General features: G+C 38.7%; 2 protein-coding genes across 3 annotated transcripts in view; one reads left to right on the forward strand and one right to left on the reverse strand.

The window, feature by feature from the left end:
* olfml2a (olfactomedin-like 2A) overlaps positions 1-2,428 on the reverse strand; it is a 29,967-nt gene extending 27,539 nt beyond the window's left edge. Inside the window, exon 1 of the mRNA XM_077560179.1 lies at positions 2,269-2,428. Coding sequence (XP_077416305.1) covers positions 2,269-2,340 — 72 coding nt within the window. The 5' untranslated portion in view covers positions 2,341-2,428. The remainder of the gene's footprint in view (positions 1-2,268) is intronic.
* Positions 2,429-10,061: 7,633 nt separating this feature from the next.
* nr6a1a (nuclear receptor subfamily 6, group A, member 1a) overlaps positions 10,062-26,455 on the forward strand; it is a 147,508-nt gene continuing 131,114 nt past the window's right edge. The window contains exons 1-3 of one of the 2 annotated variants that reach the window (XM_077560348.1): positions 10,062-10,172; positions 10,247-10,382; positions 11,659-11,774. In XM_077560348.1, the coding sequence (XP_077416474.1) occupies positions 10,378-10,382; positions 11,659-11,774 (121 nt within the window). In that variant the 5' untranslated portion in view covers positions 10,062-10,172; positions 10,247-10,377. Of the gene's footprint in view, positions 10,173-10,246; positions 10,383-11,527; positions 11,588-11,658; positions 11,775-26,455 lie in introns of those variants that run through there. The other variant, XM_077560350.1, reaches the window with a different exon arrangement.

A 26,455-nucleotide genomic window follows, 5' to 3' on the forward strand; every position in this document is an offset into this window, starting at 1 on the left:
ATGAGCAAGACACAAGATGCTGCATCCAATATCCTCTATTAGCGTCGGAAATAATGGCATTGGCATGTTACTTGTTAGTACTCGCCCATGCCGATACCACTATTTTAATGCAGTCTCGGGGCCTCTCGCAATACCGGTATCGGAACAACACTAGTAAAAAGTAAAAACCAACTGATTTTTTCCATCTGAGGGGGCAGCCATTTTGCCACGCGGTCGATTGAAAAGGACATCATAGTTGCTGAGGCTCAGGTAACGACCAATCATGGCTCACTTCCTGTAGCTGAGCCGTGATTGGTTGTTAGTGCCCTGAGTAACTACGGTGTCATTTTCAGTCGACAGCAAGTGACAAAATGGCCGCCCACCTGAAAAGAATAAAAATGGGTAGATTTTTGCCACTTAACTCATTTTCCACAAACGCAATATTAATCAGAATGCCGTGGATTTTAGGGGCGTTGGCCCCATAGGGGATGAGTGAGTTGCAAACCCTTGCCATTTATGTGCAGTACATAAATGAAGCAAAGGACAATATGCTGCCAAGCAATAATGTGTGTGACTTCCGAGCCCATAGTTTCATTCACTACAGCAGATGTTGGAGTTGGGATTTTTTGCCATTCATTCACAAGAGTAATATTCAGGTCTAGGCTGTTGATAGGTGATATATTCTGTTTGCATTCCTATGTTTCCAAAAGGTGTTCGATGAAACTGAACTCCAGTTGTATATGCAACATTCATTCTCTTCACAAAAGATTGTGCACAATGTTGACGAAACAAGGAAAATCTGTTTTTTTTTTGCCATTGGCTGAAGTTTTGGATTTTAATTCCCCATTAGAATGTGGAGGGAGCGCGATGATGCCCAATAAGCACACTGAAGTGAATGACTTCACTTGGGTACTGAAGTTTAATACAGCTTCTATTGTAACTCAAATTACTCCCCTAATTAGGGCTGAACCTGCCACATGCCAAAACCTATGGCTTGCTGTATGCCAGCTTTACTCTTCAATGACCTCCATTCCTTCCCCCATTTGATTGCATCCAGAGCAGACAGTTGGTAGACAGTCTTGCACCATACTTGGGCATAGTTGAGTGATTCTGTGCTATTATGTATTTGGTAAACACTCGTCCCCCGTGGTATGGAGTACAGAGTACACAACTACTGTATGGCTACATACAGATGTGGACCATTAAAGTCAGACAATTATGTCTTATTTATATGAAGTAACACTGCAACACATTTGGCTCAGCTGTCCAAGTCCTGCAAACATATACTCTCAGCAGCAATCTCTACAGCAGCTGTGGACTGCATCCCACCCCCCCACCCCCTCTTGTTTTTTTAACGCCATTTGATGATACACATATTTTGGTGTTAAATGCAATACTGCACAATGTGGATTAATCTACATTCCATTGAATACTACATGATAGCATCAGACAAAATTAGCAAAGTAAAATATAAACTAAAAACATCTCCAACAAGTCTATGCTGACAGGTTTGAAATTGGTAAAAAATGATAGCAGCAATTTTAGTTTAGTTTTTAGTGCATTTTCTGAGAAGCGCTTGCTTTTCATATCTAGAGCTGCCTGACTATCTGCACTATACCCCCCGCACCCCATTCCCACCCCTATTTGGCTTTCAATAACTTTACCCCAAAAAATTGATAGCAAAAGTTATTACTTGCATGGGGTACGTTAGCTATTTAGGAAAGGGGACAGGTGCTCGAGCAATATGTTGCAGTTTCACCTAGGAGGGGTGCAGATTATTGAATGTGATTCAAGTTGTTTCTATTAGTAGCCTACATTTATAGATGCGTGATTGCCTTCATCTAAAAAAACGAATACAGTGTTAAAGTTCGTAGTCTCCCATTGTGTGTCCTTTGTTTGGATAGAGTGGGAGATTAAATGGTTACTGGAGCTCAGCAGCTGTCTAAACAAGGTCAGCCAGATATTATTGCTTGCTTGCTCAGTGCCTTCACTTAAGTGGCATCAGGTCACCACGTCGTGCCATTGATAAGTGTGTTCCAAGATCCCTTTTAGAGAATTTCCTCCACAAATGATAAACTACACACAGGAGAGACGTCTGCAGAAACACGTGGATATGTTTGACGCCCCCTCCTCCCCACCCCAGGTGAATTAATACATGTAAGTTGATGTAGATAAAATAGACCAATTTAAAAAGACAGAATGAGTGACTGAGAGATTCGATGAATAAAAACAGACCACTGCGATGTGCGTAGCTGCATAACTGTCAGAGATTTGCATTTGATCACTTACCTTGCTCTGTGAAGCCGCATCCTTACACAGGACCAGCAGACATGCAAACACGTTCGTGTATCTCCACATCATCTCTGCCGTGACTCCAGCCGTGAACCCTCATAAACGATGCAAACTGCTGGTTACGAAGGGTCCCTAATTCGGCTCCATCTCCTGCAGGAGTATCAGTGAGTGAGTGAATGTGTATGGATAGAGGTTGGCATCCGCTGTCCTCCTCTTGGGAGGGGCTTACACTAAACTTGTGTCTACAGTTTGAACAATGACAAAGAAAGCTACAGTACATTCTACTAGCATATTGATAACAGCATATATTTATTATTATTATACTACTACTAGTAACAACATCAATAACACTAATAATGATACTGTAATCAATTTTACAACCACCACCACCACCATCAATTCATCATCATCATGAATATAAAAGATAAAAACAACAACAAACATAATTCTCAGTTGCCCATTCGACAAAATCACTGCATGCATGAAAAAGTGTGGATTTGTAGGATCGTTCAAACGTCAAGTGGGAATTTGAAAGGATAATTGTAATGGCAATGTCATTAGCGCCATCATGTGGTTACTCATTACTTTGCAACTCCAGATCCAGATGAGGCAGAATCGCATGTGACTGTGAGTAGCCCTTCATCCACCCATTGTCCAGAAACTCGGCATATCTGAACTGTAAAACAGATGTGCTAACCCTTAGTTCACATGCTATCCATGCAAAGCTCCATCAGATTCAATTTGAGGCCAGTACATCTTGAAAAAAGATGTACTATAATCAAAACATGCATGGGAGAATTATTCAAATGTAATGCAGAATATAAATATTTTGATTAAATGTTTTTAAATTTAACTATACTAATTATTGTTTCCGAAGGGAAATTCCATTTCCACGTTGCTGTTTACAATATGCATTAAATCACAAAAAACAATTCACACACACAAAGGCAAGAAAGAGACATCAGACTGATGTGCAATGGTGCTTGATTATGGTGATGTTACTTAAATTACTGTACTCAGTGGAACTTAATTCATGCTCAGGAAACAGATTAGCATCTTTCCAACAACCAATCTCAATTTCCGCAGATCCATTAAAAACATTTAACTCTGGTACCAAAAGCCATGACCTTATGGACTCAACCATGATTAGTCCTTTTCACGCTGGCCATTAAAGCCGTCAAGACACTTCTTTGTCAGTTGCTGCATATATCAGAATGGAGGGCTGAGTTAAACCCACAACTTTACCATTTGTTCTCATTTATTATAAGTACACTTACAAACCATAACAATTTTACAAAATTACAAAAAAATATCAATTCCATCCATCCACTCATCCATCTATATGATTTATTGCAACATCAATATACATTTTAAGTAATTGTGCTTTTATGCATTTCTTGAAAAATACAAATTGACTGAGATGTTTTGATATAGTCAAGATTTTAAGGTGGTTTCTATTCCACCAGATATAGAACAATCAACGAGTTACAATTTTGGCGAAGCGTTCTTAAGTGATTTTTAATTTTATTTTTGTAACCCTTTTATAGCAATTTTTAAAGTTAAAGTACCACATGATTGTCATACCCACCTGCTTGGGATACTTTTGATTTAACGTGTTATACCTACCTACTTAGGCCTATATGTGTTTTTATGTTAACCATCTTCCAATGTAATGCAGCTATCACAGAAGAAACAGATGCCAAGTGTTGTCTTTGTGTCATCGGAAGCACCCCAAAAGATAATAAAAGTATCACGGGTCTCAAAAGTTCAGAGAGATTTGTATTATTATTATTATTATTATTATTATTATTATTATTATTATTATTATTACTATTATTATTATTATTATTATTATTATCAGATAAGTCTGGCCGGTAGACCTGCTGATCAAACTCAATACACGCTTAATGCAACTTCACAGTTACCCACGAGAGGGCAGCAACACTCTGTTCAGCTTCATGACACTATGTGACCGTTATCCGACAGTTTCTAAAATGACAACGATGAAAACATGCCTGCTAGTGGAATAAGAACGCAAACGGCAATGTGAAAGTAAAGTTGAAAGTAAGAAATATAAAAGTTAAATTATTTCTTACTTGGTTTATGCCTCTTTCGCAGTCACGTGACCAAAACGTTGTGGGCGCTATGACGATGTTCCGCTTTTGACGAGTCAAACGTCCTCTGAGTTCAAACGTTCTGTGATGGCAGCGCAATTATTTAAGCAAAATGGACATTTTGAATAAAAACAAAGCTATATTTGGTGAAGTTTACTTAAATTAGCAATCGAGATCCTCGAGTTAGCAGCTAAGTCATGGGCAACCGTGCACTTTCCCCACCAACAACAAATATGGACATAATTTGCTGTCTTGTTTATGGTGTGAGTGCCTATGCTTTTTCCCACTTCAAAACTATAAATCCCTGTAAGCTAACAGATTTTTTTTTTTCAATTTTCAATTTGCTATGTAACTTTGTTGGCGGAATAAGATGTTCGGTTGCTGTAGGTCACACACACTCAATCTCATAACACCTCACTTTCCTTCTTTTCTGTGTTCTGATATGAATCACAGTCAATGGGGTTTGATTAGCATCAAGCTTTTCGCTTTTTGGCTAACCATGCTACTCTCGCTAGCTTTTCTGCTCAGGAATGACCAGTGGCAGCTGTAACGCGTTATTTTACCGGATACTGTGTGTAACGTTGTCTGATATGAATAAAAGAGATCGGGTTTAGCATCAAGACATTAGAAAAAAGGACACGTCTATTTACTACCCGGTAACTTCACTGATAATGCAAAGTTCTGATGGGAACTTTCACTTTCTTTTTTTTTCTTTAATGCTTGCTACACTAATAACAAAATCTAAGACTAATGAACGAGTAGCCACTGGGTGTAACGTAGCAGTGTTATTTCAATGACAAAATACGGACAATCCATAACACTTGGCAGCTATCAAGATGGGCAAGCTCACTCCTCACTTGTGGGTTTACATGTCAATTTGACCTTAGCTGTCAGTATAACACAATCTGACTCTGTAATATGTTTTCCACATTGAGCAAATTACGAGGCATGTTTTGCATGACTTTTCTGCATTAAACAATACTATATGTGCTTGGCTTTAATGTAATATGAGACTGCTTCAATCAATAAAAACAGAGCGAGCAATTTACTAACAGCTCGTCAGTGCCAGCTTGAGAGTCAACAGTGAGGATGACCAAGTGGGCGTCTGACGTTACACACGCACATGGAAAAAAACGGGGGGTGGAAATGTGCTGTCACGGCTTGCGAAATTCACGAAAATATAATTTTTTTAAGTGGTCATTACATTGCGTGTTTAGCAAAGCAATCATTGAATCATATTATTTGTACTTGTACTCTTTCTTAAAAATGGGTGATTTTGTCTCTTACACTTAAAAAAAAGAAGTAAAGTTGACAGCGCGGGCCGACAATTCAAGGAAAGGTGGAAATTGGACTTCACTGAAACATGCAACAATTGTGTCTGCCTCATTTGCAAGAAGACGGTAGCTTTGCAACCTTGATTGCAAGCTGAATTCTCTCGGTATTTGTGAGTTCACAAACCCCCGAGAATCCATCTTGTCTGGAGCCCACTGGTTTTCCCCAAGCTGAACCAATGGTGGTTCAGACTCATCACAAAGCAACTTTGCGTATGTGGGTGCGATGTGTGGCTGCAATGAAAACAAGAAGCGCAGAGACCATGGGAAACAAACAACAATTGACCTTTGGCAAAAGCTCTACCTCAGTTAAGGCTTCTGGGTCCGACATCCTTCTGGACACTTACACTGTAAATGAAAATTCTAGAGCATGTCAGTGAGGTTTTTATTTATTTTTTATTTAGCATTACAGGTGCAATATCTTTCAGATGGAGGCAAAAGGGTCTACAACAGGGGTGTCAAACTCTATTTTTTGTCGCGGGCCACATTGTAGTTATGGTTCCCCTCGGAGGGCCATTATGACTGTGAAACCATAGAAATGTACCGTATCTCCTCATATTATCACATAACCAAACTGAGGCATAACTACTTTTGAGTCAAAAGGTTTTGTGGGGGGATTTTACTATGGATTTCAATGAAGCGGATACGAGCTTGATGGACCTTGGACATTTGGGGGCATGGTTTGCAACAGGGCAATTGGTGATGTTATGAAATGTGCAGAGGTTTCGGAGCGTGTATCGAGCAAGAGTGGGTGTGACCAGGGTTAGGGAATCCAGGTCCAGAAAGTAAAAAGCCTGCCACAGATTGGCTTTAGCCACAGGTGCTTCTACTTAACTGGCAGGTAAATGAGCTGAAAAGAAGCACCTGTGGCTAAAGTAAAACTGTTTCAGGGTTTTTTCTCTCTGAACCTGGATTCCCCGACCCTGGGCGTGACAAATGAAGCCCCAATTCGTAGCGTGTGCAGTGTCCAAGAAAGTCACAGGACTGAAGACAAAAAAGAGGCCTCGATTATGCAATGACATCATTGGTTCATTCAACGTATCATTACTTTATCAGGCTGGGGACCTTGTGTAGTCATTGTATGATGCTTTGTGCTGCACTCCAGATGTCAGTAACACCTTTCACATTAAGTCGTCTGTCATTTACAATGAATGATATAAAAATATCAGTGAATCTGAATAAGATCACTTATTTACCTGTTATCAGTGAACTTCTATTTTTAACGATATGCCATGTTTGAAATTAACCCTGTACCGTGAAGATGATTTTTCCTAAACTCTTCTCTTTCTACTTTTCTTGGAGCAGAAGTTTGAGCTGTTGACGCTTGTTTTGTTTTTGTTTTTTTCCATTTTCCATCCAAATGTTTTCGTACGCTAACACTAAATGTCCTCGGGGACGAGCATGACGGGAACGAGTATGACGTCACCCTTCATCACTCCACCCCTCCCAACCTCCAAGAAACCATGGAGCGCTCGCCCCCTGAAGGGAAGATTATGGAGGTAAATATGGTGCAAAAGTAACTTGTAAAAAAAATTGTACCTGTAGAAAAAAGTATAAATTTGTATCTGTAAAAGTCGTGATTTGTACCTGTAAAAAAAAAAATTATCTGTAAAAACAAATTTGTACCTGTAAAAGTCATGATTTGTACCTGTACAAAAAAGTGTAAATTTGTATCTGTAAAAGTTGTGATTTGTACCTGTAGAAATGACAACTTACATATTCACATACAACAAGTAGCTGAGTACTGTCCACTTTTGGTTATAGGTTTAGGTTATCTTGTAAAACATTGAATAGGGTTCTGTAGCTCTATAGTAATTTTCACATCTGAGCACTTAAAAACAGTAGTTTATGAGGTATTTTTAGATTATAATTTTTTTTAAAGGTACAAGCTATTGATCGAATGTTTACACTTGTAGGCTTCAAATCTTGAAATAAAAATTGTGACTTCAATGTGTTCAGTTTTCGTGACAATTAACAACATGAGATGAGCTAGCACCGGATTACGAGCTATGATCGTACAATAAATCTTACCTTCGTACTAAAACTTCTTTCTTTCTGCCCACTTTGAGTGCTCTGCATGTCAACCAACGTTTAAGCTGTTCCACACAGTGTTTGTATATTGAACCATGTTGAAATTTTCACGCCTGGGACGTCCTCTTCTTCCAAAATGACGTGTAAACTGGTGTGGCTACTCTGTTTGTTTGGAATTTCGGACTTGTGCATATTAATGATAAAAACGTGGCGTAATTTGAGTTCAACCCACTGTCGTTCGCTCAACCAATGAGGTTGAGTTTTAGCCCGCCCAAATCCTCCAGAGCCCGCCCTCTTCTTCTACGAGTACAAATCACGGTGCTCTACAAGTACGAATCAGTTTTGCACCATTTGTAGCGAGAGATTTGGTGCAAAAGTCACGTGACTGGACAGCAGCAGAAAAAACACTTGTTACTCCTAGTGGCGACTTCTTTGACTACAAGTTGTCATTTCTACAGGTACAAATCTCAACTTTTACAGATACAAATTTACACTTTTTTGTACAGGTACAAGCAATTTTTCGTACAGGTACAAATCATGACTTTTACAGGTACAAATTTGTTTTTACAGATACAAATTTTTTTTTACAGGTACAATTTTTTGTTTACAGGTACACTTTTTTTTACAGGTACAAATCACGAATTTTACAGATACAAATTTATACTTTTTTCTACAGGTACAATTTTTTTTCACAAGTTACCTCCGCAGAAGATACAAGCTGATAGGTGCAGTCTGTGCCAATTGCCAGTGTGGCACCGCTCCACAGGGTGGCGCTTCTTTGTTTTTTGTGTGCATGTGTAGCAATTCTTTTTTTTGGTGGTGAATGTTTTCTTTTGATGCCGTGGAAGCTACGGACCGGTAATTGTAACGCGTGGTGGCGCAGAGCCCATTGTTTTTCTTTCGGCTTAATACGGTGAATCCGTGGACTGCCAATCCTTTTGTTGCTCTCTCATTTTTTTGCTGAACCGCTACGCTATCCATGGCCGATTGGCCCGCGAGCATTACAAGTCGTAGTTAATAAGTCAGAAATCTTTGTACTCATCTGGGCATTGGTGGAGAATGCGTGATGTAGAAAAATCTTTCACATTAACATTTTAAACTCCACAATGTATCTATAAATTAACTGATATATTAACACACCAATTTTGACACCCTTAATTAATAACAAGTATTCTGACAAAGTTTCATGAAAACAATTTGTAACACGTCAGATATTGTAACGTGTTGCAAATAAATTAATAGGCTATGCAACACTATGTGACATCCAGTTAGTTTGGAATTGAACAATTAGAAAAAAACACCACTCACGTTTGCCGGAGGACATATTACACTGCATTTAAAACTCTTTGTTATAGACTATAACCCTGATTAATGTTTTTTTTTTTCCTGAAATGTGAGCACATACATCGAAACAGAGGGAAAGGCATTTCAAATGCGGATGAATAGCTGAGTTTAAGCAATGAAATGGTATCTCACCTGAATACATGACAGAAACAGGAGAGAACATGTGGCTGTGGCCGACACGCGGGTATATCAGCCACAATTCCTTGTGCATTAAAAAGATGTAAACAAAACATGCCAAACAATATTTCGCAGATATATATGATAATTTTATCATCATTATTTTTTAATGTTGCTACATCTTGTCCTCGAGATCTGAGGATATTTAAATGTGTATAAATAAATTTAAAAAAGGAGATTAAAATGTAGGTAGCTCTGTGGGTCTCAGTAATGTATACATACGGTGCAGTGTCATCTTTGATTTTGGGTTCCTTAAAGCGACACTAAGGAACTTTCAGTTCGTGTTGATTATGGCGGTGCTATATGGACAAAAGTGGTATTGTTATATCTGAAGGAAGACCACATTTCCTATGAGGACAAGCGCATTGCATCGTTTTTTAGTTTACGCCAGTGAATGAAATCCGGGCCAATGTTGATCATTGACTATCCTTTCATCTGGGGTAGCTTTTGACGCACACCCGTCGCCATGGGCGGGCCATAGGGGTCCGTGCCCGCCCACCAAGATGATTGTGCCCCCCATTTGAGGCATAGATCTCCCCATTTGAGGCATGGATCTCTAAAATGGTTCTCCTTTTTTATTATATCTTTCATTCCTTCTTCTTTGGCACTCTTATGTCCGAATGTCAGTAAACGCAACACAGGTGCTGTGCTGGGGAAGGTATACTTGTGTTCATTGCCACTACTGCGCTACTGCTCGCCGCTTGAGAATTGTTTTCGGCGTCGGCTACGGCCAACGGTAGCTGTTTGTTCAAGACAAATAAAATGGGTGACATTCCCAACCAACGTTTGCTGGCGGCATTCTTGCAAGACATCACAATATGAAGAAATAGTGGTGTGGTTTTGTTTGATTGATGGCCAGTCTTATCTGCAACAGCCATCACAGCCTGACTGAAAATAATAATAGGTAGGCCTACACTGGCTTGTACGCGACAAATACATCAATGTTGGTGTGCGAGAGTCATGTACATTTTGTGCAAGTGACGTTTCCGAGGATGCTGGCGCACAAGACAAGTGAGGAGGGACATACTACAAACTACATTCGTGTCGGCAACTAAAGAGCCACTTGGAAAAAGAAACCACAGGAACCACATATCGTTTGGGCATCTAAAATGAGGTCAGATTTTGCTTTCCTTTAAAAAAAAAAAATTCTGTTGCACACACCGTTCAAACGGGTAGCCCGGTCTCAGAGGATCCGCCATATTGGATGTGGCAATTGTATTCGCCATTAAATCGGCAAATAATTAGTAAGGTTGAGTTAGAATGGGTGGTTAGAATGGTTCCTTCTTAATCCAATGAGTTGTGGCTTGATGATACATCTCCAAGAAGAAAGTGAGCAAGGCATCTCTTTACTTTGCCTTATCCAACATGGCTGCAGCGTCAACGTACTCACGACGGCTTTGCCATCTACTGTATGTGTATGTATGTAAATACTGTCTATGATAATACTGGTTGGCGGGCGCCATTCAATGGATAGATGCACGGCAGTGCTATGTGAATTAATATGGGGCAAGTTAATGCTGTCAGTAGGGTATTCATAATAATAAACCATCCCCCCCACTTCCATGCATTTCATGTGCCCCCCTTAAGCCTGGGCTTTGGTGACAGGTCTGTTATGAGTATGCCATAAAGCAGTCTGCATATTTGTAGTTTTTTTTGTGTGGCAGTGTTCCTACCATCCTCCTCAAAGTTGCTTAGTGCCAGTAAAAATGTTACAGACCCCTTCAGGCCATTGCAAAGCTACCATTCAACTAGTTTTAAGTCGATGTTTCATCAGAAGAGTTATGAAAATATTTTATTAAGGTTGAAAAGTTCTTTAGTGCTACTTTAACCTCTTATCACCATTATCATTACTTCACTACAACATGTACAGAACGAAGTGATTAGAGGTAGAAATAGAAACAGCAGGTAATGGGAATGGACACGTATGTTCCCTAAACTATTACAGATGAATCTAAAATTTACTTTTGAGGAGAGGAACGTACAATTCTGCTAGGACTAAATGTTTGTTTTTTTTTTACTGTCAGAAACCCATTTTTACCTGTGGATTTTATTTATTTATGTATTTATTTATTTGTTTGTTTATTTATTTCTTCATTTTTAAGCCTTGATAAAAAACAAAAACAAAACAAACAACAGCAAAAAAACCAAAACAAAATTGACAAGAAAGAATGCGCGGCCAAACTTCCCACAGGCTGCGAACGCACCACGCTTGGGGGTGTGTGTGATCGTTCGCTTCCAGACTGGCTGGCAGCAGCCAAGCAAAGCATGGGACACAGCACCGAGCGCTGAGCTATCCAGGCTGAGGACAGCCTTTAACCTGTATGCGCACGCTCAATTCAGTCCACTTGTGTTCACCACCCTCTTTTCATCATTCACTGACACTCATTTAGGGGTGGCGGTGAAAGAAGAAAGCGACGCGGTATCAGTCCCCGTGGGAGGATGGAGATAGAGAAGAGGACGAATGGCTTCGACTACCCGGAGAGAAACAACGCAAAGCCGGTTAACGGTAGGCTAACAGCAACGTTTGAATAGAAGTTTAACTTTCTGGATAGCCCCTGTCACTGACCACATCTGTTACACGAGCTTGTCACGGGTGGCTGCAAATGACCACTACACTACCTGTGACACAAACCAGTATTCACGGTAGTCAAGTTAAAACAATTATTTCTGTAACGGATTCTTGTGCGTTTTGTTGTGTTTTAGACGTGGGTGTTTTTTTTTTGGGGGGGTGGGGGTGGGGGGGTTGAGTGACAGATGATTGTAGGTGGTGTATCTCAGTGACTTGGCTTTTCTGCCTCTTGGAGTGCGCGCGCGTGCGTGTGTTAGGAACAGAGGTCGGAATGTTTTTATTTGGTGGTGGTCAGTCAGGCGCGGGGTGATCGTAAAAGGTGAACTTTTGAACTTGGAAGAAACACTGACGCCATTCGTCCCCAAATCCGGTGTTGCACGCGCTCCATAAAATGGAAAAGGACCCAAATGAAGACGATGAGAACTCGGAAGATGACAAATTTCTATTAGCATCCCTTTTGAAGTCAGCTGTGCTTCCGGGGCTTGTAAAGTCCCCATGCAGTCAGTCCACACAGTGCCCTTGCTAAAATGTGTAGAGAGATCCCCGGGCCCACATTAATATACTAACCGTGCCTTACAGCATTGTCTGTGTCAGGCGCCAGTCCATATCGTTGCCTGACGCGGGTGACTGATGATTTATTGACTTTCCGAGATTAAAATTTCTTTAATCCCCTTGACGGAGTGAAGACGGTTTGTTTGATTGGGGAAGAACAATTGACTTAAATGATAGCAATGAAATAAAAAAGGCATGCAGATAAATATAATTAATCATGCAAAACCATACTGCATCATCATCATAATAATTTTAACAGCACAAAGTAATTGTAATAATTTATAAAACAGCTAGATGAGCTACATGTAATTCATGTAACAAAAAGACGATTCAACAGAAATAAATATGTTAGGATTGAGAATAGAATAAGAGCAATTCTATTCAAACATATGTAAATCATTTCATTTGATCATAATTTTATATTTTTGTATACATTTATTTTAAAAGTCACCATCTGACTCTCTAGGTAGATTTAATTGCCCATTTGATGAGTAGTTGGCACAAGCAACCTTATATTAGTACACATACACATTAGAGAGGTATTACGACAACTAATCGATTATCAAATTAATCGCTAACTATTTTGGATAATCAATTAATCATTTACATAACATTTTCAATTCAAAATTGTCCAAATCCTCAGAAATTCAGCTTCCCCAACAGTAAATATTCTGTTTTCTGTACTCCTTCATAGACTAATCGTGTTTATTTGAACATGGAAACAAATCATTTTTATGGTGAATTAAAATAAACATTTGCTTTTACTTTGGAATACATATAATAATTCCCCCCCCACCTATTTTCTGACATGTGTTGACCAAACTAGTAATTGAATCATAAATGATTGATCTTTGTAATTTTTTTTACATTGTCAATTTGAAATAATGTCCTCTTTTTGACTAAAGCGATGGAATTTTTTTTTTTATCTGACTCTTTAATTAATAAAAAAATACATGAATCACACATTGTTCTTGATACTGTACCACAGTGGTTTAGAAGTTATGTTTTAAATTTGAAATGTATAATTCTTTCGAAATGACATAAAGATCTGGACTGAGTTAATTTCTTGATTAACTGATTGACTTCTCAAAGTGGTAGTGTTTTCCTGACATTTTGACCACTTGATCAATTTTCAGATGGTTTGTCTACTGATAATATTTCCCTTATTGCTTCATATGTTAAAGTCCAGCTGGTTAACCTGTCCCTCTCTGGATGGAGAAGTGCGGAACTGTCGACTATTTAAGCATTTCTATTACCTCACATTGTTTTCCAAACAAAGCAGCTTAACCCCCCTCATCTACCTTCTGTTGCAGCTCCTCCACACAGCCACATTTGAAGAACAAATTAAATTTTTATTGATATTTTAATTGAGAAGAATTTCACTCCACCTTGCTGCTCGATGAAGTGCGCAGGTTTTAATGGAATTAAGTTCATTGGAAGTAGAGGACAAAGCCGAAAGGCAGGTTGGTTAGGAGGCTTGCATATGTTTGGGCCCTGGGGGGTTTGCAGGCTGGCATGGTGGGGCAGATAGGCTGAAAGAAAGTGCTTTGTCAGCTCCTGCTTTGGCTCGGGTGTAAAGAAGTTGGCTGTAGGATCTGTTCTGTCCCTTGGGGTAGGGTGAAGGGGACGGCTGGCAGTGGGTGGGGCAGTGACAGGAGGCAATGCAACCCCCCCCCCCCCCCTCTCCTGCCGAGATGCTTGAATGATGAGCCAGGAGGAGTACAGTAGAGGAGGGGCTCATGCAGGAGTAGAGTGGAGGGTTTGGGGGTAGAGGCCATTCATGAAGATGTGATACATCATGTTGCTGTTTCCTCCGCTTTTTAGTCTGGCATGCTTCTCTTTGTAATCAAGCAATCTTATTTAACACATTCAAATATCATCAGATTTGGACAGAGTTGTTGTGGTAGAGGGACAAAAAATATATACATTAGAGCTGTGCATCTCTCCAATAGAAGACAATTCGATATGTATCCTGAAATATAGGATGCAATACAATTGAAACACAGATGATTTTAAAGATAAAAGCGCCATCTATAGAAGTGCACTCCATTTACCAGTTGAAGTGGACCAATCCGTTTTGGTTTGTTTCAGTGGGATTGGATTTGATTCGATATAGGTGCGGCTCACTTTGAGAGTGTATGAAGCAATGAGTGTCTTCTTGCAATTTTACAAAACTGATAAAACTTTTAGTAGGTTATTGTTAGGACTGCTCAATTATGGAAAAATAATAATAATCACAATTATTGTGGCAATAATTGAAATCACGATTATTTAAACGGTTACAAGTATTCTTTGGTAAAAAACAAGAAAATGTTTAAATATTTAAAAATTTAAAAGACCAATAAAAAATAAAAAATAGAATCACTATAATTATGTAAGTTCCTTTTTGACCCAAAATATTTTTTTATTTTTTATTATTTTAATTTATTAAAAAACAACAACAACAACTTGAAGTTGGAGTGCAGCACGTGCACTGTGCAGTAGGACAATCATTTATTTTTTGGTGCAAAACAAGAAAATGTTTAAATGTACAAAACTAATAAAATAAATGCTAATTAAAGACAAGTATGATTCTTTGAAACACTATTATTAAGCAAGCTCCCTTTGGATGAAACATTTATTAAATGAGTTATTTTAAAATAAAAAAAAAGGTACAAATGTATGAACTCAAAAATTAGTATGAATAAATTTGTATTAATAATATTTTTATGATTATGCTGATTTTGTAATTGTGGAGTGTAATAATTTAAATAGATTTTGATTAATTGCACAGCTCTAGTTATTGTAAATATAAGATATGTATGTGGAGTATAATAATTGAAATTGATATTGAATTTCGATTAATTGCACAGCCCTATTTATTGTAAATATATCTCACCAATAAAAGACAATTCAATATGTATCTTGATATACTTTGTAGGGGAATGATTTGGTTCAATTGTATGATATTATGATATCTATTAATTATTTTTTGTGTTATTAATTTTTGTTTTACTTGTGTTTCTTATTGCATGACAGATTTTTACTCAATGTACGTCACTTTGTTTTAAGTTTTTTTTTAATAAATTGAGCTGAGTTGAGATTTAATGCACCAACTGACAAAAATAGATTGTGTGTTAAAAAATTTCAATTTTGAGCTTTCTCCAAAAATAACGTCCATAAGTTCTCTATTTAAAATTTTCAGCAGCCCAAATGTTGAAATTGTAGTGGAAGTGTATGAAAGTAAGCGACTAGTAGACAATGTGCACCATTAGCCAACATGTTTTTAGTTGACCTTGTAGCTGCCGTGTGTTAGGAAACCTGCCTAGAACTAATCCAGAGCTCTATTGTTATTTCACAAATGATTTATATAAATGCGCAAAGCAACCAATAAAAGTCGAAATGCACCGCAATGATACCCACCAGCAAAAAAATCAAGCAGAAGATGTTCGTCATAACAATGGCAGTAAGTTAACCCATCTTACTTTATGGCAGAAGGAAATTCTGTCATACCGGCAAATGCTTGTAATCCAGGCATAGAGATAAAGATAATCTTTGGTTCCGGGATCGCTTTCTCTAACAAATCTATTTCTCCTTTTAATTTAACTGAGTGTAATGTAGGGCTGAACGATTAATTGCATTTCCAATTAAATCACGGTTTGACATTTACGTAATTGTGAAAGGCTGCGATTTAAATACCTATTGAAACAGTGAACGCGGAAAGAGTGAAAGAGGGAGGGGGAGCAGGAACGTCACCGCTGTAAATAAAGCCTGGCGCCATAAGTGAATGTAATTTTGGTGATTTTTTTTTCTTGTCTCGAGACCTTGAAACGTGTGTCTATCATGTTTAATCTGTTTGGTCTTTGTTTTAAAACAACACTTCACTTTTGTAAGTTATGACTTTTTCGGCTGCTGAAGTGTCGCGTGTTTTGTAAACTGTGTGTACACGCAAGTGTGCGGCAGCGGCTGATAAATTTGAGTTGTCTTATATTTTGAGGTTAAATAGGTCTGTATGTGGCCATATGTTGTGTCGTCCGATTTCATGAATGAAAGTTAGGACAGTCGAAATGATTATTGCTCGTCATTACTCACCATCTTTTAGGAGCCGCCGCCGCTGCTGCCGGATTCGTACCCATCGCACAACACTTGCCACTCAGCTAAAGTTCTGGGCCACAGTCATCCAAAGCGCAGTCTGCCAGCCACAGTAAACAATGCAGTGCACGAAAAATGGGACAATTTCAAACCCGCCCGGACGCCCGGAAAAAATGTAATAAAGTGACTATCTCCCGGTAAAACAGCCCAATTGCTCACAAAATCAAGCTAGCAAAAGCAATGCCAAACACCATGTAAAGTGAAACAGCTAGTTAATTCAAGCACATCCACAAAGCCAATCTTTCCTTTTGCATCATTCTTTGTGAAAAGTATGAATAATTCTTTGTCCCTTACTTTGCTGAAGATCCGGTAGTTAAGGCGTTGGTCTCCGATCATTCAAAAGATGGCGTTTTCCCTCAAAAGAAACGTGTGAAAATAGTTTGATATTCTCCAGAGTGGCGTCATCTTACCGCTTTGCTTTGCACTAAGTGTGTTTTGGATTCATGAATGCACTGTGCGAATGTACGTTCGCATAGGAATAATACAGCGACGTAAAAAGGCTGCGTAGCGATCTGCCCATTTGCGTAAAGGACTTTTCTACCGGAAAACTGACTGCGCATGCGCGAAACTACATTTTTGCTATTTTATCCATGTGAAATTATGAATATGACAGATACATAAATACATAAATAAACAAATAAATAAATTAATTTATAATAATTTTTACATTGAAACATTTTCTTGTTTTGTACTGTACCAAAAAATAAATTATCGTCCTTGTCGTGACCTTTCAGTTATCACCAAAGTAATCGTGATTAATATTTTCTTGATAATCCAGCAGTCCTATTCTGGAGCGGAAAAATATGAGCATCAGTCAGATGAAGATGAGAAAGGAAAAAGAGTTTTAGAACTCCACCCATTTAATTCCCCCACCTTCAAGATAAGTGTTTAGGCAGGTTGATTAGCATTTCAAACAGTGCCAAGTGATTCATCTTACAGCACACACCATGGCAGATGGTGAGAGCAATTTAAGTACGTTTTCATCAATGTAGTTAAATTGCTCCTAAAGAGCAATTAAAGACTCATGAAAAGAATCATGTATAGTATGTATAATCATGTATAGTATTGGGTTTATACGTATCGCTGATAAATGTGGTTACAGCAGTAGTCAAGTTATGTTTTTGCATGTATTTCAAGCGCAAAGTACCGTATAGAAAAAACTATTAAGTAATAAAATAAAAAAAAGCACAGAATTCACGCTATGCATAAGAAATATGAATAGGCAGACCAAAGCAATGTGCAACAGAAAAAAAGTATGAAACAATGATAAAATAATATATATTAAATAATATTCATCAAATTTGTCTTTATATCATATATATAAATATTACACAGTATTATTCATACTGTATACATGTTTTAAATTTTCAAACATTATTTCTGTTATATATTTTTTTTCTGCACATTTTGTAGCTATACTTTAAAATGCAAATCAAATGTGATATTGTACCACAAACCAATCTTAGAGAGAATTTAGAAGATGCTTGAAGTAAATTTGAACACATACAGCACATCCTTTATCAACATTGAATTTGATTGATTAAACAGTCTGTATGTACGATCTATCCAATTCTTCTCCCACATGTGAAGTAAAATCAACTGATTGTGACATTGGCAGTAACGACTAATGAAAATCAAGCATTAGCACAGGGGACACTGAATGGTGATGAAGGTCTTCCTCTGTCCTAAGGTGGAACGTGCTTCTTGTGGCTGTTTCCAGGCAACACGCATTTAGTCACTATAGAAGGGTCAGATGGTGATGGCGTAAGCACAATCACAATACATTTGTTTACCAATACGCATGAGTCCAGCTAATTGGGTGAATTTTTAATTATTTTTTTTTAATTAACTTTTGCTTTTGTGTTGATCTTACATGCAGCTTTCCAGCTTTGCAGCTAAGAAAGCAATTGACCAAATACACTACTATGTGATTGTTATGTTTCATATAAAATTTCATATCAAACCTGCAAGCACTTAAAGTATATGTGTGATGTACCACTTCCAGAATATTTATTTTGTCTCAATGTTTCCTTTTAATTCCTAACATGAATTATTGATTACAAATATTATTATTCTATGTATTGATTCTGACTTAAGTAAAGATAAAAATCAAAATCAGGAAATAATTATAATATAGTTCACAATTAATTCCCATCTACAGCATTTGAAATAGCTGAGATTTCCTGAAATTGTGGTCATCATCAGCCATCCATCTTCATGTTTGCGGGTTTTGTTGTTGTGTGAGCCGTGATGGTCACGCGGGGGAGGTGGCAGCAAGCACTATGGGAACGGTGACCAGGGTCAGTGGGATGTTGCTCTTGAAGCATTAATGGCCTGCTCTGCTGACCTCCACATAACCCAGGAAAGTATTTACAGCCTCCACTTGATCCATGAGCTACAGGCTGCATGACAGTGAAGCTGCTTTCCGAGGTCTCCGCTCGCTGCATCCTGGCACAAGCCCAGGCTAAAATAGCTGCTAATGACAGGATAGGCATCAAGCAAATTTTGAAGGCAAGCATGTCCTACAGTAAGTTGTCGGGGCAAAGTGGTACAGTAATGCTGGTGAGGTGCCAGCGATGCTTTTATCAGGCCTGTGTGATATTCAACACGCCATAAACATCCTCAATTTGAGTTTGAATTTGGGAAGAAGTTGAGTTCACAGGCAGCTGCAAAAGTCTGAACTTGGTATGTCAATTAGAAATGGCTTGCCTGTAAAATTTTCTGTGCTCCTGGAGGACGCAGTTGTCACGGGGTTGTAAAGGAGCAGCTGAGAAGGTCCTGGATCCATCAAAATGGACTTGTTGCGCTGTGAATGTAGCTCTGTTGTCAATGTGATGCTCTACCTGGGATAAAAATGTCATGAAGACGCTTGCTGGTTAAAGTCCAGCATGTCTTCCAGCACCATGTCCTCCTCCCATGGTAACTGGTTCACAGACACAGTCGAGGCACCGCAATCATTTCACAGCCAACAGGAAAGACACACAAAGCCGCATATAGGGACTCTTTGCAAGAATCTGCTAAACTCCTTTACATCTAATTACCAACTCACACAAACACATACCGTTCTCAGCTATGTGGGGTGTACTTTTATTTTCAAAAGGGTCATTAAAGTTTTCGAACTTTCATTTTAGTAATTTTTTATTTCCTTTTGAGTTTTGTTTTTTAAATTTAGTTACTTTAATTTCGGTTTCAGGGCGATTCTGTTGCTTAGTTTGTTATTTTTTTAATACTTAATTTTAGTTCAGTTTTAGCTATTTTCAGTGTTAGTTTTTGTTTAAACATGTTTTATATTACTTGTGTGCAATATTTAATAAACAGTTAACACCATGGTAGAATGAAAAAAGTAACGCATTTCTTACCTACGCTCATGTATTAAATGAACTAATTCACTCCCACTTTACTGGATTTTGACTGATTTTGCAAGGCCCACAGAATATTGTGTTTTACTGCTATAAAAACATGAAACATACCAAAAAAAAGATTAGAGTCTCTTCTTTCATCAGGAAAAAAAGTGCATTTCTATCTGTTTTCGTTTTGCAGCAATTAGCATTAGAATATAGCTAAGCTTCATCATTATTCACTAATCTGTTGAAAACACTGGCAAAAAAGAGCTTGTTGCAACATGGCCCTGGTTGATCTATTATACTCTGCTGCCACCTGCTGGCCGTTTTTTTGTAATAACTACCATTGCTATAAGCGACTTCTTCAGGTCAGAGGCTGCATTAAAGCCTTCTGTATGCTCTAGCATTAAAAAACACATAAAAAAAACATATAAATAGTTTTTGGAACCATGGCAATATTTAAACCAGAACATTTTATACATTTTTGGGAGCAAATGTGTTATGTGACTATTTTCACCATGATTATAGTTCTAGTTAGTTTTGTCAATGTAAAATGTAGTTTTACTTAGCTTTTGTTTTTAAAAAGCATTTTTGTTTTTATTTTATTTCAATTGGTCACAATTTGTGTGCAGCATATCGCTGGCGTCAGACCAAAACCTCATAAGTCACAATTTGGCAAATTTCCTATTTTTTTCAAAAATCTATACTTTTGGTCAGTCCACATGTGTGGGTGTCGTTTTTACTAATTACTGACCAATTTAAAGTGTTGAAAAGGGCTTGATCTCTTTGATGATGCAATGTTAATGGTTGAAAAAAACGTTTTTGGGGTCTCTTAAAAAGCGGCCATTTTGGAGGTACAAGGTTTTGGCCCGACGACAAACCCCCTATGATATAAGTAATGATGTCCTTCCTGGAATAAACTTGTTTTAGTACATTAATATTGAATTTAGTGATAATCCTGATGTATATTTCCAATAAATTATGTATAATAAAAGTAGTTTGCGTGGCTGCAAACCTTATTACACCCCCCCCCAACGCGCGAACACACACACACACGCACGCACACAGACACACACACACACACACACACACACACACACACACACACACACACACACACACACACACACACACACACACACACACACACGCGCGCACACGCACATGCACATGCACATGCACGCACGCACGCACACGTAATGGCCTTAGGGAATTGAGAGGTCAAGAGTTGCTGCCCATCGCAACAGGAAATCCTGCATCAGCATATTGTGATATGTATTGACACTTTTGAAACTTGAATGGCTAATGTTGGTCTTGTTGTTCTAATGTGATGATGATTATCAGATGGCTGCTGGTGGCTTGAGTTTGCACAGTGCAGTATGCTGGCTGACTCTGAGAGGTAGTAAAACTCTGACCCCTGGCATGATGAAAGGGAAGTTGCTCCTTTGAGCGTGTCAAGCCACGGTGAAGAAGCCCCCACCCCTATGACCACAACGTGACCCTCAGTCGGGACGCCTGCCGGGATTAGTGCAGATAAAGACATACATTCATTAGCTTAACATAACATACGCTGATGACTGCAGAATGCTCAACTTTGTAGGGCTATAAAAGTGGCCTTCATCCTATTGTTTGATCTTAAAAACTGTATTTGCTCTGTGGCCAACACCGAATAAAACTACCCTGAAGTAACCTGAAGTGGGGGTGAACATTGTGACACATTTCTAATCACTGGTTTATTGTATATTTGCAACACAAATGATGTAGCAGAATACTTTACATACATCCCATGCAGCTGAAATGTTATCTAAAGTTTAATTAATAATTTATGTGAGGCATCCATTTATTTACTAAAAGAAAAAAAGGCTTGCTTATGGATTACTTTGTTAAAACTATAGATGCAATGCTTTCATTATTTTAAACTATTACAATGAATTACACTAACACCAGAAATAGATGACCCCCAGTGGAAGTGTATTTATTTTCCCCAAACACATTTATGTCCCTTTTAAGGGCACTGTATTGTTCATTACATTGGCTTGTTTGCTTTCCTTCAGAGAGCAGGCTGGTTGGATTGATTCCTCCATGTTCATTTAATTACAGAGCTGAACTCAAGAGCCAATATGGTTTGTTTAGAATAAATACCAAATGCAGAGTAAGCAGATCGCCTGGCTGCGATATACAGTAAACTTGCCAATTGGTTATACGGTTTAAAATCTGGTTTTCATGTGGTATTGTCATGTTTGCTCATGCATTTTAAGGGCCAAACGTCTTACAACACTATGAGGTGAGTTTTATTATTTATGTGGGAAAAATTAAATCAAACTAAATCGTTGGAACATTGTAAATCCATCACATTCAGGTGGCGTAGCAATACAGAGATGCTGTGAACTTGAGTGGAAGTGGGATGCAACACCACAGGAACTGTGCGCTTTGTCAGCCAGAAGCAGCGGGGAGGACAGAGTAGACATTGTGCTGAACTGTGTTACACACTGAGGTCAAGGGTCAGGTGTAGAGGTCAAAAGGATCACCACAGAACAGTCTGTGAAACTAACCCTCAAGTTCCTTCACAAGCTGTCATATGAGATGCAGTGAGGAGCAGTGCGTGCCACATAGGGCTGAACCATTAGGGGGAAAAAAATGAATTGCAATTTTACTGACTTTCGATTCAATTTGCAATTTTCTTCAAATTTAGCTTAAGTACAAAATTCACTATGTATAGTAATGTTTAAAAAATAGGACATAAAATAACATACCATCAAAATATTAAAAGCTACGGTATTACTCTAATAATGCAAGGACACTTAAGAAGTGGTGTGAGGGAGACGGTCCTTTTTCAAATGGTTCAAGTTTTAAGGCAAGACCTGCTGTACCACTTGCTGTCATGTTTAATCCTTGGGCAGTATTTTATTTTGAAATGGCTTGGTCAGAACCATCAAAAAGCCCATAACGGGTCACAGTACCGCCTAGGTTAATTAAATATGCAATTACTATGTAAATAAAAATATTTTTTTTGTCAAAAATGTTTTACATTTTGTACTAATGTACATATTCTTTGTAAATAAATGTAAGATTATATGTAAATATCTTCCTCATATCTCCATATTTTTGCTCCTGTTTCAAACAAAGACTGAGGGCTTTGTGATATGGTCTGAAATTCACATCATGGTAATAATATAATTTTTTGGTTTTCACAGTAATGCTGAATGTAAAAGTGTAAAAATCATAATGGAAGTATTTCTGATTTGGGTAATTCAAATGTGAAAAAGGATTTCCTATAGGTGTGTGCCATATCATACCTTCTACAATATTAATGGTGTATTTTTTTGGGTGATAAAAATTTCAAATATCGCAAAATTGACACTGGAGGGATGTGATGACATAATCCGTGTCATACGTCATCATGGTTCAACTATGGAGTGCCAAAAATGGCAAAATAAAAAAATAAAAGTGAAAATAAAAACACTGTCAGCATAAAATGCGTCATGAAGTGTTATTCAAATGAGGAGTGGTCCTAAGTGTGTCTTGGGTTAAACAATTTACCTATTGGTTGATCGACATGTCAGTCTGTCAGACTCTGCCCCTTCCACAGAAAGGAAGAATTCACACACACGAAAGAAACAATGGACCTTGTTTTTTACAGGAACTTGTGTGAAATTGTCGAGCAACTCAAGTCGCAAGTCGTGGTGACAGTAGACAAGTAGTCATCCATTGCTGGAGACTTCCTTGTTTGCTGACCCGCTCACTTGACCATTGAAAGGCAGTTTGCAACGACGGAGTCCAACCCAAGACACGCTCCTTTGAACCTTTTTCTTTTTTTTCTCAACTGCGTAACTTTCTTGTGCAGGAGCCCCCAACATTTTCAGTTTTACACCATTTGCAGCAAAATAAAAGCATAGCTTTCAAAATAAAAGTCAGCATAAACATTTAACAAATAAACCAAAACTCGCCTGAAGGGCAAATGGAATTAGCAATCCATTCATATGTAGGTCTGAGGGCAGCAAATCCATGTTCTTTGTCTCAGTGGTGTTGCCGCAGCGTGACGTCATAAACAGGTACAGGCCCCCCGAGCCGATCTGATCAACTGACTAGATCTGAACCTACACTGGCTGTGTTAACATCAGCATCTGTAACCGGGTGAATTGGCGACAGCATGACATAGACGCGGCACTTTTTATTTTTTTAAACCATTTTGGAGCTGGTTAATGTAGGTTTGTTTGAAGAACGTGCCAAAGTGTACAGTAACATGCTGCATCAATGTTCACTATTCATCAGTTCACCTATTTTCGTTTTATCTGTGGAACCTATTCCCAGCCATTCGCTGAAACACTCACCATAATGCCGTAAGTTACTGCAAGATGGCGCCAAAGCCCTGTCTTAGCAACAGAGTAGTAGACATTCCCATTAAGTATGTTAATGTTATACATCTCACCTGAGAGGCAAGCCTTGTTTGTCGGGGAAGAGCTAAGTTTAGTTTAGGTCTTAAGTGGAAGTTACGGAAAGTGTAGCGCAACAGTTATCCATCCATCCATTGGCACGCGTGATGGTTTGTTCGATTACAGCTATGGACGGGCACGACTGGATAACCAAGTAGGGAGCAAAAATGGTCTGAATGTCCACATGTTCTCACTTTATTAACTCTTTCACTGCCAGACGTTTTCAGAAACGGGTTGTCCCCACTGCCAGCCGATTTAAGCATTTTGAGTGATCTTTCAAGGTCCACAGAAAATGTTGTGTTTGGACTATGGAAAACACATACTACCAAATGAAATATTGGACTCTCAGCTTTCATCAGAAAAAAAAAGTTTGTTTCTACCTTATTCCGTTCTTCAGTAATCAACAATAGAAAATGGTTACTTTCACCGAAATTCTCTGTTTTGAAACAAAAAACGGAGAAAAAGAGCTTTTTGTGAAACGATGTTATTTCATGCACTCTAGTGAATTGTACACTTCTTTTTGTCCATGAATGATGCCACAAACACCTAAATAGTGCTTTACTTCTGTAAAACGCTTTCACCAACAATGAAAAAGTGTTTTTTGATTGCAAAATACGTTTATTTCCATTCAACAGTGTAACAATTTGACAAAACAATTTCGCAAACTATTTACAAATGTGTGCAACTGTGGTACTACTTACAATTATGTGGATGTTTCAAATACAGTTTTTCCTTTTGTAACGCTCTCCTGCGTGCAAGGAGACGCCAGGACTCGCACAACAGTTTACTTTCACATTCGCATTGGTCCGTTTTGCGTGCAAACGTTACACTTTCTTGACGGCCTTTTTTTCCGGGGAATAAAAAGCAAGTAGCAGACTGTACACACTTCCTCCGATGAATATGCATTGGACTCGGGGCACTCTCCGTCGTCCGATCGAACGTCCGCCTGTGCGTGCTCGGATGTGCTCCGCGTTACGACACCGTCATAGCCGCCGCGTCAGCGGTTCCAATTTCGCCGTCAAGCTCGGATTCACCTTCATCATCATCGATGATGATCATCGTCGTCATCAATGTACTATTTTAGCGTTGGTCGATGCCTTTCGTCTTGTAAGTGTAGAGCTGCTTGCAAACGCTCGCCATTGCCCGTTCCCTCCTCCATCTAGCTCCATCTAACGTCTTCTACTGCCGCGTCAATGCTTCCCAACCACGGAGTCACCACCCTCATCTTCATCATCGATGATGATCATCGTCGTCAACAATGTGCTCTTTCAGCGATGCTTTTGGTCTTTGAAAAAAACGGCTCGGGCGTGAGCTCCTCGCGACCGGCCGCCATTTTTCCTTTGTCTTCCATTCTCATCTCCTGCTCGACGCTCTAGCTCCGCCTCTACTGACGCCCACCCGATCTTGTCAAAAGAGAGTCATCGCTGCCCTCTAGGGGCCAAAAATAGTCATTAGGCACAACAGACCGGCTGGAAACTTTCACCACAGCTCCGGAAGCCTTGCCCGCACCCGTTTCAAAAAAAAAAATACAAAAAAAATTGGATGACGTCTTTAGACGTCATTGGCAGTGCTCCGTAGGTTTTTACTTGACGTCTATAAACGTCAATGGCAGTGAAAGAGTTAAAAGACAGCAAAATAGATGTTTCTTGGCGCTGACAAATAAGTGTACAATACTGAACACGACCGTTCAGGTCCATGGCGAAAATACACAAAGGCAAAACGAAAAGGTTTCCCATCAGCATAACAAAGAGGCGCCACCATGCGGCCAGTGCCATACTATGGATTGTTACACCATTCATCCAATTTCCCGCATATCTGGATATTATAATAATAATAATTATTCATTACATTTGGAAACGCCTTTCAAGACCATCAAGGACACTGTACAACAGTTAAAAACTAAATTTCAAACAAGATTCAACAGATTAAATAGAATTATGAAAAAAAACAATAATAAAATAAAAGAACAGTGTGATTATAGTGTATAGGCGATCTTAAATAGATGGGTTTTTAGTTTGGATTTGAAAATGGTCAAGGAGGGTGAATTGCGGAGATCATGAGGCAGAGAGTTCCAAAGCTGGGGAGCAGAGCGGCTGAAGGTCCTGCTCTCCATAGTACTGAGGCGGACAGGTGGAACAGTCAAATGGATGGATGAGGAGGA

The sequence above is a fragment of the Vanacampus margaritifer genome, chromosome 3 (genome assembly GCF_051991255.1).
Source record: "Vanacampus margaritifer isolate UIUO_Vmar chromosome 3, RoL_Vmar_1.0, whole genome shotgun sequence".
Lineage (NCBI taxonomy): Eukaryota > Metazoa > Chordata > Actinopteri > Syngnathiformes > Syngnathidae > Vanacampus > Vanacampus margaritifer.